The 15,948-nt window shown below is 31.5% G+C and overlaps 1 protein-coding gene across 1 annotated transcript; it reads left to right on the top strand.

Moving 5' to 3' along the window:
• Positions 1-750: 750 nt before the first annotated feature.
• On the top strand, positions 751-15,782 carry LOC146536643 (uncharacterized). The gene is made up of 8 exons (XM_085189137.1): positions 751-1,138; positions 1,344-1,622; positions 2,024-2,221; positions 2,491-7,894; positions 8,437-8,560; positions 12,156-12,334; positions 13,725-13,841; positions 14,214-15,782. The coding sequence occupies exons 1-8, from the start codon at positions 965-967 to the stop codon at positions 14,357-14,359; spliced, it is 6,621 nt and encodes a 2,206-aa protein (XP_085045263.1). The 5' UTR covers positions 751-964; the 3' UTR covers positions 14,360-15,782.
• Positions 15,783-15,948: the final 166 nt, after the last annotated feature.

The raw sequence follows: 15,948 nt of genomic DNA, 5'->3' as shown, positions 1-15,948 counted from the left end.
CAATAAAAAGAATCGTGTATTTTATTCATTTTGTAAAAGGTCAATGCATCTTTCCTATTTTTAGTGTATTTTGGTAAGTATGTGCTACTTATATTTGTAATTATATAGGCACAATGGATTTAAAGGAGTATTTTTGAAATCTTACTTGTCATTTCTCTATCCCTGAAAACTAAAGACCATTGCTGATTTTCGATTGGGAAATCTTTTCTGTTGACATATTTTCTGTTACCTTAAATAACGAAATCTTAGCTTGGCTACCTTTTTTACATTGTTCAAGCCACATTGCCCTATTCAAATAGATCTGGGGTGCTCTAAAGCACTGAAGAGAAAAAAAAACGAAGACGTGAGGCAAGCAGAGCTAAACAAAACATTGATCGACATTGATCATCATCACCAGCAGATGATTTACATATTAGCTTCACCGGCTGCGAGGCGGAAGCTAATAACTGCGACACAGTTAATATTTCTGCAGTTATTACCGATTAAAGTTGTTATTGTTATGTATAAAATATTAAAAATCAAATCAAAAAAATTATGCGTCGAATATCTTTTTCGAAAACCAATAATGATCTGGTCTCATATTTTTCCTGTATTAGGTTAATCTATAAGAATTAAATGAGAGTGATTTTGAACAAATATTTCACTTTTTTTTTCGTACACATCGCGATTTCGCGCGGTCGCGATTTGTGTATGACCCATATATTTTTATTTCGTTTGTTCTGCAATATTATCGTAACGTACGGTACGAAATTTATTTGTCTATTTTATTTTTTCATTTTTAACCTGTGTATCGTCACCATCAGTCAAATGTCAATTTCCGAGTTATTATTTGCATTTTCTAGTTAATGTTATGACAATACATTGTTTATTAAATCATTCCTATATGTTACAATAGTCAGTGACGCAGATTTTCTTCATTCCAGTGTCGTGTGATCAGCGATGATCTCGTCTTGATATTGTCATCATGCGTTTTAATCGTGCGCTCTTATTTACACAGTGTTTTCTATTTACCTTCTGTTTCGCGGATATAGATAGTGGGCAAAAAGAGAAATTTCTTAATGGATTCCTTGGATTTTTGAATAATTTACCTAATCATCAACTTAATTATGAAGGTTTTTCAATTAATGCGCAGAAGATTGTAAGTATGATAAATCATATTTTTCTTGCACTTCGTTAGTAAGGTTATCGTTTAAATGAGTACTTGAGTACAAAACATTGACCTTTTATTATTATATTTTATGAATTCGTTGATTAGATATACATATTAATTTATTTAGAATATATTCCTAATTTTAAATTTCTTTGTATATTTTTTCTTTTATTTATTAAATATTTCCTTGTAGAATGATGCCAGCAACTGCTATTTTATTGAAGCCAATCTAAAAGCTATTGATGTTGCTAATGTTGAAACCTATAAGTATGTTAAATGTTCTGCCACAATACAAGATGTTGGAGAAGGTGTAAATGTTCAAAATAATGAATACATCTGTATAGATAATTATGATGTGCAACAAAATGATAGAAACTTTGAGGAAGTTGTGGATGACCAAACTACTATATCCCCAATAGCTATTGCACATGAACCAGTCCACTTACACAATGAAGTGCAACCCAATCCTGATGTAAGTTAAGTATGGTTTTTAATGTGTAAAAGAGGGTAGATGTAGGGGAAAAAGTCAATAAAATTAGTGGAATTGTGTCAATAAAATCAGTGAATTATTAGAAACATACAGATGATATGTGTTTATATCATGTTTTTTAAAAAACATTAACTGCTTCTGATTTCTAACAATATAATTTCAACTATGGTTATTCCTTGAAATAAATAACAAACACAAATAAAATAGGTAAACAATCTGTTATAAATAAGTTGTAATACAAGACAACAATACAATTTATAAGATTTTTTATTCAGCTTGATAAAAACATATGGTTTAGTAGTTATGTTAAAATTTATATATATTTTATATAAAAATTTTTTTTAATAAAAGAAACTAAATTGAAGAATTTTCTTATTACAAAGGTCACATCTGGTGAGCAGTTCATTGCTGTTCCAAGAAAACAGACTGGGGGAGCATGTGTTGGGTGCTCTAGTCATGTAAATCCAGAAGCTCCAGGAGTCAATGACTTAGCTGCTTTAGCTATTAGGCATTTAGATAGACATGAACCAAATGTGAAACATTCTGTAGAAAGTGTACTGGATGTTGAAAGACAAGTTCAAGTAAGTTAGTGAAGATTTACTAATATTGCATTTATATTATATCATTATATATTTTTACTTTTGTTTTTGTACCTTATTATAGATAATGATATTTCATTAACAAGCTATGCCTCCAGAATTCGGCAGAAAGTGGGACATGGTCTTAACACGAGGTTCCCTCTGCCTATCCTGCTGTTTGCAGGATACAGTGTGAAGCTGATTTATTTTCTTATTAATAATGTACACAGTGAATATAACAAAAGAAACTAATATAAATTATTCTATTTTAGGTTGTGAATGGTGTTCGTTACATTTTAACACTGCAAGTTAAATTTAATAAGTGTTCAAGTGAAGATAGTACTTGTATTGAATGCAAAACTTGTAAAATATCAATATTAGAAAAAAGCTGGATCAAATTGCCTGATGGTTCTAAATATAGAGCAATTTTGTCAAACAATTGTACTGAGGAATGGCAATTTGGTGATGAAGGTGAATTCATACCCAGTAATGATGCAAATAACGAAAACAATGATGTTAATCTTCCTTCGGGTGACAATGATAATGTGAATGTTTTACCACAACCTACACCAGACTATGACAAAATTGCAAACACCGGTTCAGCTGATGAAATTCTTAAGGCCATACATAATATAAATGTTCAGGCCATACCACAACAAGAAAAAACGATAACCGAAGAAGATATTAAAAATATAGAGGAACAAATAATTCCTCATGATAAGCATTATGAGACAGATTCTGAAGCTCAATCACCTCTTGAAGAAAATGTAATGGATGTATATCCCTTAAATATAAAAGTACAACAAATTTCAGAATCAGAGGCAATGAGACATAATAGTGACAGTCTAATTCAGCATAAGCCAGTTCAATATGAGGGCAAATCAAGTTACATAAGTGAAGATAAAAGAAAAGCTATAGATGATTTAATAAATTTTTTCAACTCTGCTGGTTTTGATACTAATCACTCTTTTAGAAGAACAAGACGAAGTTATGAAAATGACTTGCATATAATGTCTTTAGCTGAAAAAGTTCATAAAATCAAAAAGAATATACAAAATGCACAGCATTTATATATTTTAGGACAAAAGTTAGTGGACTACTTAAATGAAAACAATATAGATGCCAGAAACAGAGTGCTTCAGGATGTTATTGCTGCAGAGGAGGAATTTGAAAACTTAAAACGCTTCTTCTATATCCAAATTCGAGTAGTTATTCCCTGTGATAATGGTAAATGTTTGGATAAAGATGTATTAACTAATATATGTAATGGCATTATTGAAGCTAACAATGAAGAAAAACCACAAGTTTTAAGCGCTTTTTGCTACGATGAAAAGAAAAAGAATACTCAAATAAGTAAAGTTGAAAATATTCCCACAAATGATCCTGTTTTATTAAAATTATCTAAAGAAGCATTAACAAAAATTGAATCAGAATTATCAAATACAAATGCAATGAAAATTGACCAAATTTTGCAAGCAAACACCAGAGTAGCTTCTGGTAGACTCACAAATATTTCTTTAAGACTTGTTTATGTCAATTGTAATAAAACAGTTCCTTATATAAAAAGAATTAACTGCACTGTGTTACAAAATATGGATGCTAATGTTTGTGAGGTGATTGTACATGAAAGACATTGGCTCAAAGAGAAAACCATCTCCTATAAATGTACACCATATCTTACAGGTGACAAGTTTGTCAAGACTTTAGAATTACATAACTCACAACTATCAGTGAAAGATCCTCGAATTTTAGAAATGATTGACGAAGCTTTACAGCATTTAGACTTTAAATCTAATAGAAACAACAGGCAAAAGTTAAATAAAATAAATTCGATAAAAACTCAGCTTGTCGGTGGATTACTTACTCAGATAAATTTCGAAGTAGCCTATACTAAGTGCTCATATGAAGACAATAGTGATTTAAGTACTTGTGAACTCTTGGAGAATGAACCTATGCGTAATTGTAAAGCCGATATATGGGATCGCCCGTGGCTGGTAGATGGAAGGCGAATTAAAGTATCTTGCGATATAATTAAAGAAAAGGTTCAACAAACTAAAAGAGAAAAAAGATCATCAAATTATTTTGTTGGCGGACAAACTACAAAAGATCCTAATGATCCAGAATACCTTTCATTGGCTAGAGGGTCGCTACACGATTTTGTGAAAAAAAATTATCTTAGTGAAGAATATGAAGTTATAAATGTGGAAAAGGTTACTGTACAAATTGTAGCCGGTACACTTACACGAATTACATACAAAATTCGTTCTAAGAACGGTAACGCTGTTGAAATCTTGTGTCATTCAACCATTTGGCAAAGACCATGGTTACACAGTATTGAGTACAACACAACGTGTGATGATAATTTAAAATCTGTACAGAAACGTGCAGTTCCGGGTGGTGTTTCTGAGCAGGATCCGAATAAACCACAATTTAAAGAATTAGCAAATAAATCTTTGCAGAAATATCTAGAGTCTGCTGGAGTAAAACGACGTCATAAGTTAATTGAAATTCTGTCAGCAACTGTACAAGTTGTAGCTGGTCAGCTGATAGAACTAAAATTCAAAGTTTCACCCACAAATTGCGACTTAAATGGAACTTTAACAAACTGTGACATAATTGATACTTCAGATGTGCTATTGTGTAATTCCAAAATACATAAACAACCATGGCTCCAAAAAGAGGACATACAGGTTACATGTGAAAAAGAAAATACGAATTCGAGAGTAAAGAGACATATGCCTGGTGGTTTTGTAGATCATAATCCGAATGAACCTAAATATCAGCTTATGGCACAAACATCATTAAAAAAATATTTGCAAAGCAAAAAATCTACAAGACATCATGAACTACTTCAGATACAAAGCGTGTCAACACAGGTTGTGGCTGGATTGAATACTCTATTAAGATTTATCATTACACCAACAACTTGTTTACTGGACAGTAATATGGAACCGACATCAACAGACTGTGTAATATTAGATAACAATAATTTGGTCTACTGTTATGCACAAATTTGGACACAGACTTGGTTTAAGAAAGAAGAAAGTACGGTTAAATGTAACCACAATGGTTTAAATTCTACTGCCTTTAAAGATTTTCAAGAGGATTATAACCCAGAAGAAGCAGAGTATACCATAATGAAACCAGATGATTCTCCTGATAAAATGCAGAGACATTATAGACAACGAAGGTCATTGAAGGGTTCTCCAAAAAAAGAAAATCCAAATAATGTAGAATTTAAAAATTGGGCTGAAAAATCGTTCCGGAAATATTTAAAACGTGAGAATTTAAAATTTAGCCATTCCATTAAAGTCCATCGGGTAACGAGCCAACTCGTTTCAGGGAAAATTTATAAAATAGACTATGTAGCAATTCCAAAATCGTGTTCCTCGAAAACTTCACCTGATTGTAATGAAAGTCTAAAACATTATTGTCATGCAGAAGTATTGAATCGCCCATGGCGAGAGGGTCACAAAATAGACGTGCATTGTAACCGAGCTATCAACAGTGACGAAGCAAATATTAATGATAGAAGAAAACGTCATATCCGCGTAGGAGCACCAGCAGTCAAAAATGTAAATGATGAATATAAAATGCTAGCCGAGGAATCTTTAACCAAATATCAACAAATATCAAATGCCAAAAACATTCATAGAATAATAAATATACATAATATCACTAAACAAGTTGTTGCAGGAACACTCATTAATTTAGAATTTTCCGCATCTCCCACAAAATGTTTAATTGGGGACAATTCGATACCCAAGGAGGATTGTACTCTTCTAGAGCCTGAAAATAGATTGCATTGCAAGGCAGAAATATGGGATAGACCTTGGTTAAAATCTAAAGAAATAAATGTCAATTGTAAGAAGGAGAATAATAAAAAAGAAAAAGAAAATGAAGGTGTAGTAAGAGTAAAGAGATATGTGGTACAATCTGAAGATGATTACATTGATGAAGATACGAAATACTATTATGCCGACCGTGCTGTACAATATATCAACGACAAATCTGATACCAACAATTTGCAAAAGCTTATAACCATTCATGCATTTCAGAATAACATAAACATGGGTGTAAATATGGTGAAAATGTATATCGAAACAGCTTATACTTACTGTTTGCGACACCAAGATGAGGCAGATATAGCAAATTGTGATGAGTTATCGGGAATGTACCATAGACTCTGTTATGTAAGATTATGGCCATCTCCTGACGATGATTTGGTCGTAGATAGTCTGGTTATCGTATGCGATGATGAAAAAGACTTTAAGAGTATAACTGGATTATCAATGAAAGAATTATTAAAAAAATCCATTGATGAATTAGAAGCATCGCCAAAACTAAAGAATAAACTTATCGCTTTAGGGGAAAAATCTATGATTCCTAGTTTTGATTCTAAGACGCCGATTAAATTGAACTTTATAGTTAGCTCGACAAATTGTTCCAAGCAGATAGAACTACACCAATCTCCGTACTTGTGTTTCGTTGATACTGCTAAACTTTCAAAGTCATGTACATCGTACATTTGGATGACAAAAAATAACAAGAAAATTAAGAAGGTAAGTGTTACTTGTGGTCAGCCGCAGCAGTTTCGAAGTAAACGATCAATATCTATACTGCCAAATATGACCGATGCTACGTCTGAGGAGAAAAAAAATATACAGGAGTTAGTAAAAGAATCATTACAAAAGTTAGAGATGGCATCACATCATAATTATAAACAAAGAGTGCTACAAATTAATAGTTACAATAGTAAAATAACTTCGAGAAAAATAATTGTAATTGATTTCGACGTTGGTTATACAAACTGTCTAAAATATGAGTGGGTTGATATTACAAAATGCGAATTTATTAAACATTTACCAAAAAGGCATTGTACTTCTCATATTACGGAACGCCTATGGTCTACTGATGGAAGAAAAATAGAAGTTGATTGTCACGATATAGAAACTCCATTAGAAGCCCATATCGAATTTGACAATCCAGAAAAAGCTCTGTACTTAGCAAATGAAGCTCTAAAGCATATAGAAGCGAAGTACATACATCCTTTCAAGCAAAAAATAGTAAGAGTACTATCTATTGAAAAACAGGAAATAGCCGGATTGCATTATAGAATGAAAGTTGAAGTCGGTATTACAGATTGTTATGCGCTAACTGCAAGGGACGACTGCAAAGTTAGCAAAAATAATGAAAATAAATTGTGTACTGTAAATATTTGGCTACGAACGTGGACAGATCTCCCACCCTTATACCGTGTGTCGTGCGACCATCAGGAAACCGCTACTGAACATCATCGTGATCTACAAGCTGGATACTTATTTGCTGATTTCTTGGCTACGTATAAACCAGACTACTTAGATGACCACGAAAAAATGCGGAATAGATACAATATATTTAAGGAGAATTTAAAGAAAATTCACGAACTAAACACTCACGAAAGAGGAACTGCTACCTATGCAGTCACCAGATTTTCTGATTTGACTTACGAAGAATTTGGTCAAAAGTATTTAGGATTGAAACCTAGTTTGCGCAATGATAATGATATCCCGATGACTAAAGCTCCGATTCCTCAAGTCGAGCTTCCTGACACCTTTGATTGGAGACATTATAACGCTGTTACAGAAGTTAAAGATCAAGGGTCGTGCGGCAGTTGCTGGGCTTTTAGTGTTACTGGTGAGTTGATGAACAAATTGATAAAATGGAACTATTGTATTTTGTAAACTTACTTAAAAATCTTTTAAAGTTTTCAATTTTTTTAATTTTATAATAAATAATTATAATTAATAATAAATAATTTGAATATTATAAGTTCCCATGGCCACAAAAGATGTGAAGTTGATTCCAATCCAACAAATAAATTATAAAGTCTATAAAATAGGCTGAAAAATGAGCGGTTCCCAGGTAGAATGCAGAATATGATAATTAAAAAAAATAAAAATTTAATCAGCTTCATGCTATATGTCGCACATAGCAAGGTAAGCACAGGGAACCCAGTGTTAAGACGCTCAGTTCCCCACTATGTGATAATATTTTTTAAATCTCAACTTATTAGTATTTAATTTACTTTTTTCATTTCATTATATGCAAGTAAACTGTCTCAGGGAATATATTCTCAAGAAGAAAATTTTTTCTCAACACAAATTTATATAAACTTTTATAGACACTTTTTATAACTAAAACTTTTTATAACACATACAAATATATTTATTTTACAGGTAACGTAGAAGGTCAGTGGAAGATTAAGACTGACAACTTAGTATCGCTTTCAGAGCAAGAGTTGGTGGACTGCGACAAGCTAGATGATGGATGCAATGGCGGTTTGCCAGATAATGCTTACAGGTACCTAAATTAGATGTATTCTAAATATTCTTATTATTTTTAATAATTTTGAATTTCTTAGGTCGTAACGCAGTGATAAATTATCTTTATTTCCCCATTCTGACAAATCATTGTTTGCCAGTCAGTTACTTATCATGCAATGTCTTAAATTTGGGCAGAAAGCGCAGAACGGAGTGTTTCGACACTAAGTTCTCTCTACCTACAGATATGATTAGATAAACTTGAATTGAAATACATAAAATTATCACTACTGTCAGTGCTACGAAAAGCAACAACCGCAAAAGTTCGGAAGGCCTTTCTATTGGGATTACAAATAAAATTAAAATCTTAAAATTTAAGAGATTTTTGACTATTGTATTTTTATTGTAATTGTGCTACAATTTCCTTTGAGTGCAAAAATAATGCAAACCCATATGATGCTTATTTTATTTAATGCTAATAATATATAAATATAGACATTTTATTGAGATAATTTAAGATTTTTCGTATAAAGTAACATCCGTTGGTACCTTATCGTTTGCAATGAATATTTTCCTGTTATTCTCTGTGGACTAATGCGATATAACCTTGTTCTGTTTTGGGATCAGGGATTACCTCAAATTTGTAAACATTTTCAGCATTGACCGCAGTGTGAGTCATTTGTTTACGTTTAATATTATAAAGTGACATAATAGCGATCTATTTATTAATATGTCTCATTCAATTGAGGCTAGTGTGGGGCAGCTCATGTCAGAGGGGCTCAGAAAGGAAATTAAAATATTTATATATTATGAAAAGTTTTCTTCTGTCTACTATGTAATGCAGGAAAAACCAAAATTTGGAAATGCAAAAATTCAATTTGAATGAGATAGTTTAAGGACTTAGTATGTTTTTTAAAGCGGAGGTTTTTTAAAGTTAATTGAAAGAACGATACTGAGAAAATAAAATGTGACAATTAATATTTGTATATTTTTACTTTTTAAACTACTCTCTTACTATATCTGCAGGTGTTTTCAATAGTATGTAATTTTACATTGAATATAATTTCCTTAAAAGAGCAATACAAATAAAGAATATTGTTATAAAATATAAATACTGTTATCGAATGGAATTATAACAATAAAGTAAATCAATAAATTAATTTAGGTAAATAATAGTTATTTGTTTCGTTATATACATTCGTTATTGATATAAGAACACATGTTCGACGACTGTGTGGATCGTAATTGTTTTTTTCCTATGTAGGAGTTTCTTGAATATGGCGCGTCGCGCGTGGAAATAATCTTCCATAATTTCTTCTTTACAACTCTGTCAAAAGCCTTTTCCAAGTCCATAAAAGCACAAAACTTTTTGGTTCATTGCCAAGAATTTTTCCTAAATCATGCGGAGGGAAAATTTCTGATCGATACATCCTCTTCCAAGTCTAAAATCTCCCTGGTCCTCCCACAACAGCCTTTCGCCTTTCACAACAATCTCTCTTGCATTCTTCTCGCTAATATTTTAGCATTAACTTTACTACCCAAGTTAATCAAACTGACAGCCCTATGGTTTCCTCAGTCTTTCTGTGAACCTTTGCCTTTATACAAAGGCAGGACGACAGCACCTTGCCAATCGTCTCGGACCTCCTCTCATTACCAGCATAAATAACAGAAAAACCAGAACAATACGCGTGATCCACCATATTTGATCATCTCGGCAGTAACTCCACCTGCTATCGCTAATAGTTTTATAATTTTTAAATTTCCTGTTATACTGCATGGTGCAGAATAATTATTAAAAAACTGGCCAAGTGCGAGTCGGTTTCGCCCACCGAGAATTTCGTATCAATTTCGGGATAGTAGGTTAACGGGAAGTTAAATATTTAAAAGTTAACAACTTTGCGCTCGTATGCACTCATTTTGTACAAAATAAAATACAAATATAAACATACTTTTTTTGAAATAAATAAATAATCAAACGCAAATAGTAATCAATTTACATATTAATCAATCTTCAAAACCATAAGCTTTATTGCGAATAAATGCATTTATTTTTTATTGGGGCGGATGATATTGAATTCTTTGAATGAATCATACAAATCGGCCGACATACACTTGTTATGCAAACAAAAATTAATTACGCAATCCACTCGGTGGCGCGCGTACCTCATTGTTTAATAAAATGGCGGAAATTCACGACATTATAATTGCATTATAATTGAATTTATAAACAACGGAATATACCTACATGAAATTTGAAGCGTAAACATAAATAAATGTCATTTTAGGAGCTCAAAAAATATTTATTAACTTTAAAGTTTAAAAAACTTAAAAGTTTTTCTTTTGTTATTTAAATTTGTAAATTTATTTTTAATGTTTTTTTTAATTTATTTTCAAAAGAAAGTCGAAAGCAGTATTAATAAATGAGATAAAAATCTAATTACATAAATTTGTAGTTCGAGGGTGTTTAGAAAACATGTCTGAATGTCATGTCATCACACGGAATTTTAGATCTCATAAGTGTAGGGGATTTTTATATATAAACATTTACAATTGATTTATTATTGTTAGGTTTAGCTCACAATACAAGGAAAATGTAAGATATTAAAAAAGTCCCTAATTATTGATTATACTTTTTTTAATATTCTCGACCTGGGAAGCAAAAGCGCGGCGTTAGGTTTCAACATTCAGCATTTAACTTCTTTAAAAACAAGAGAAAAATAGAAGTTTTAATTCTAGGTTCTTGCCGTGTACTTTGCATGCAAAGAAATAAATAATAAATCACTTATCACTTCAAATTGTGTTACTCTTATCTATTAACTAGACTAATGTAATAGAAAAACATTATTATAATTGATCCTGTGACCTTCGCCAGTTTATTTAGATTTGGATAGATAGCCAGTCGTTAAATGTGTACTTTTTTTTTAATAAGCTATAACGTGTATCTACGCGTGCGACTGTAAACGCGACGGTTGTGAGTTCGATTCCCACTCGGGGATTGAAATATTTAATATTTTCATTTCTTCGCTCTGGTGTCAAGGCAAATAGCGGCGTTGAGTTCCGTCATTCAACACGCAATGCCCCCAGAATGTGGTGAAAAATGGGGAACGGAGTGTCTTAACACTAGGTTCCCTCTATCAGTGTGCAAGATACAGCTGACGCTAAAAAAAAATTATAAAAATTACCGTTACGAATGAGACGAAATTGATAGTACAGTTGAAGATAACACATAATAAGAAAATAGTCATTATTGGTTAGGTTACGGTTATTTCTTATCTATTGTTTGCGATTTATTTTTATATATAAGTATTTTATTTTAATGAAAGTGGGTCATTTCGAATTATCAAGTGGGCCATTCGATGACCTGTTCCTGCGAATCATAGATTTCTGGCCCCGGGTACCGTAGTATTGCTTTGTTTGATCTTCCACTGTCTGTCTTATGAACAGAATGTCTAAAAATAATATAGTTGTATATTCTATGGCATTAAAACTATAAAATTATGTTGTAAGAGAAAAAGATGGAATTCTCTAAATATTTTTATAGAACAAAATTAAATCCCATTTGGGATACACCATGATGCTAAAAAAAATAATTTAAATATTAATTTAACTAAGCATTTATTTAATTTATTTTATAGGGCAATAGAACAACTTGGTGGTTTAGAAACAGAAACTGACTATCCATACGAAGGCGAAGACGACAAGTGCTCGTTCAACAAAACGCTATCCAAGGTTCAGATAACCGGCGCCGTGAACATCACTACAAATGAGACCGATATGGCCAAGTGGCTCGTGAAGAATGGACCGATTTCAATAGGTATGTAGGATCGTTGATGAATTACAACATAATACGTATATGCAAATGTAGTAAGTTCGATTTCGGACTAATATATATTAGGAATATTTATGTTTTAGAAGAAAATTTTGTTTTATATGTAATTTTGAAGGTGGTTTGAAAGTAGGCCGTCCGTTAATCACGTGATGTCTTTTTTTATTTAAAATATTAAATAAATAGGTAAAACATTTGTAGTACAAACATTATTTAATGAACATATGTTTATGGTCCTCGGATCACGGATTTGCAAGCAAGGTGCTTGCTAAATAAATACACGTGATATCTCCTACACTCCTTTGTTGTGTTTGCCGATGACTGAGTGATGGTGGGGGGATCACCTCTTTCGAGCCTCACGTGATTTTTGGACGACCTCTTATTCTGTCATCAATATATTATTTTAAGTTTATCCAAATATTTCATAATAAATGTAATACTAAAATAATGTTTTATTTTACGTTATATTTTTCGGCTATTATTAAAATATTATATTTATATGTATACTAGTGGACCCGACCGCGGCTACGCCCGCTTGAACTATATGAATATTTATTAAATATATTTATGAAATTATTTTCAGTTTTCAATAGAGAGATGCGTTAAGTAAGCGCATTTTGAGTGACGTTATCTTTGCAAATCGTTGCTTAGCAACGGTCGCATAGCGACGATGTTATTAACATGGCGGAATAAATTGCATGTCAATTTTTTAAGTATTTTAATATATTGGTATATATCGAAAATATTACAAATATGAGTAAAAAAGTATCCTATGTTCATCCCGAGAGAGAGAGAATTTTATCACAATTGAATTAGCAGTTTGGCCCTGATTGCGTAAAAGACAGACAGATAGACAGAGTTACTTTCGAATTTACAATATAGGTATGGATAATATAATATTATCTATACTAATATAATAAAGCGGAAGAGTTTGTTTGTTTGTTTGTTTGTTTGTTTGTTTGAACGCTAAGATCTCTGGATCTACTGGATCGATTTACTTTGTTTTTGTTTTGTATGAAAGCTGCATTCTTCAGAAGTGCTATAGGCTATATAATATTACATTAAACATATGTACTAATAAATTAAAATACTTTCTAATTTGACATGCAATTTATTCTGCCATTTTAATAACAACCGTCGTCGCTACGCGACCGCGTTCGTTACCGCGTCATTTTGATATTCATCCTTATGAAAATAAATATAATAGTCACTTTTAGCATTTCATCTAGATTGAAATTATATTTCTATAGAAATTATATTCTTATATTTCAAGCAGGCGTAGCCGCGTCCGGGTCCGCTAGTATTATATAGAATAGACCCACAAGTTCATCTTTATGCTAATTATGTTAAAAAATATTGTAAAATATATTTTTTATAGGTATTAATGCTAACGCTATGCAGTTCTACGTTGGAGGAGTTTCTCATCCTTGGAAGGTTCTATGCAGTCCTAAGAATTTGGACCACGGTGTTCTTATAGTTGGATATGGAATGAAAGGTACATTTTTAAATAATATTCTGTTTTGTACTATTAAAAAATAAAAATAATTTCCTCACTGTTTTTTTAATTTTGTAGATTTGGTAAGATTAAACGCGGCTTTGAGTACCGCCATTCGACATACGTCTTAAAACAAGCGCTTAGGCAATAGAACCCACCATCATCAAGTATACTCGTACATTTATAATCTTCCTAGCCATCTTAAGATGTTTTAAATAAAAAAGCGAAAAAATGACACTACCATTACCAGAGCGAGAAAATTACAATAAATGATGTCCTAAGTGGGAGTCGAACCCACAACTGTCGCGTCCTGCGCCACTATGGCTTCTATTTATTTAATTGTATAAAATTTCCCTTCGTTTTTCCCTCCAGATTACCCACTGTTCCACAAGCATCTACCATACTGGATAGTAAAGAACTCATGGGGCAAGTCGTGGGGAGAACAGGGCTACTACCGCGTGTACCGCGGCGACGGCACTTGTGGTGTGAACCAGATGGCGAGCAGCTCTGTTGTTTAATATTTTATAAAAATTATATAATATAAAAATATAAATAATGTAGGTTCCATGACGATATGACGTGTAAATCTAAATACAAATCGATTTTTCATAAGCTTGAAATTGAAATCTGATAAGAAATTACAATGGCGTTAGATGGCACAGAGACAGATTTTTTGTAATTCTTTTAATCTCTCTTTCTGTTAATCCAAATTTAGAATTAATATAAATAATTAAAATATGTATATTTTTATATTTTCATTGGTCTGTGATTGCGACCAAATATCGTCGCTTTGTGTGGTAAAGGAAGATTTACATATACATTTTATTTGTTAATTCAAGTTTATTGTTATTTCTTAAAAATAAAATTAAGATAATATAACATACAATATTTAAAATATTAAACAATTGTAATTTTATTATTCTATTGCAATAAGGATATTTTTAGAATGTGTAATTTATATAAAAAAAAACGTTATAAGAGCCCAAAAATCTTATCTAATTATATATTTTTTTTATTATAATCGCAATAAAAATGTACCTAAAAAGAATCTCGGCATTTGAGGCTTATACTATTGGGCTGTGAAAGTGAAAAATAAAAAAATATTTAGCTACATATTTCAAATACTTGTTATTGATATATTGAGTTTTTACATATATTGGAAAATTGTCTATTAATTTGAAATTCATAAATCTTGTTATAATCAAAATTTTCTTATTTTTTCATACTTCAATCTAAATCTACTTCTAATTTTGTTAGTATAAGTTTGACTTATATTTTCTTATAGTATACCTTATATTTTCGTGCCATGTCTTGAAAATTATATAATAATAATGTCATAATATACCAATAACGTAATACTAATAACCCATACTATGAAACAACGAGGAGTTAATACTCAGAAATTTTGATTTTTTATATATAACTGTACGCAATCTATTGTCACAGGCTTCAAAATGTCTACTAGATTAAATATATTATTAAACAAAAGAAACGGCATTTTTAGTTTTGGATTCTAATGCAACGGCTTCACATTGTAAATTCAAATTCGGGCAAAGGTGCTTTCCAGACATTCATCCATCAGCCTTTCAACGTCCACTGCTGGACATAGGCCTCCCCTAATTCTCGCCACTCCGTCCGGTCCTGCGCCCTTTGAAAGGTGCTTAACTAATACTTAATACATTCTAAGCTGTGGTAACAAGGCAAATCGCAGAGTTCCGCCACGTAATGCCTCGAAAATTCGGCGGGAAAGTGCGAAATAGAGTGTCTTAACTTTAGATTCTCTAATAAATTTAAAATATATATATATATATATATGAATCTGATAATTGTAACTTAGCTTTAATAATTCACTCAATAATATCTACTAATTTAAACTAAGCTTAAGGATAATGTTTATGTATACTTTTGATGATTTTTTAATAAATGTTTTTGCAAAGAAAATTGTGTTTTTTTTATTATTCTATTAATTAAACGAACTGAACTTGCTATAGTAACATTATTGAGCTTTGGATTTTTTTGTAATCAATTGAATTGTGAAATGTTTCGAAAATAAGTATATTATTGATATTTATAAATGTTAATATGAAGATCAATTTACTGGTTGACT

Source organism: Heliconius melpomene, chromosome 8 (genome assembly GCF_056956725.1).
Source record: "Heliconius melpomene rosina isolate 202511_hmr_F chromosome 8, ASM5695672v1, whole genome shotgun sequence".
In the NCBI taxonomy this organism is placed as follows: domain Eukaryota; kingdom Metazoa; phylum Arthropoda; class Insecta; order Lepidoptera; family Nymphalidae; genus Heliconius; species Heliconius melpomene.
This window is presented reverse-complemented; position numbering and strand designations above follow the sequence as displayed.

What these genes read in the sequence shown, in the direction of transcription:
- LOC146536643 (XM_085189137.1), top strand. Translation starts at nt 965, where the DNA reads ATGCGTTTTAATCGTGCGCTCTTATTTACACAGTGTTTTCTATTTACC. An exon ending in AAGTGCAACCCAATCCTGAT is followed by an intron (nt 1,623 to 2,023) that starts GTAAGTTAAGTA and finishes CTTATTACAAAG; the next exon opens with GTCACATCTGGTGAGCAGTT. An exon ending in GAATGGACCGATTTCAATAG is followed by an intron (nt 12,335 to 13,724) that starts GTATGTAGGATC and finishes TATTTTTTATAG; the next exon opens with GTATTAATGCTAACGCTATG.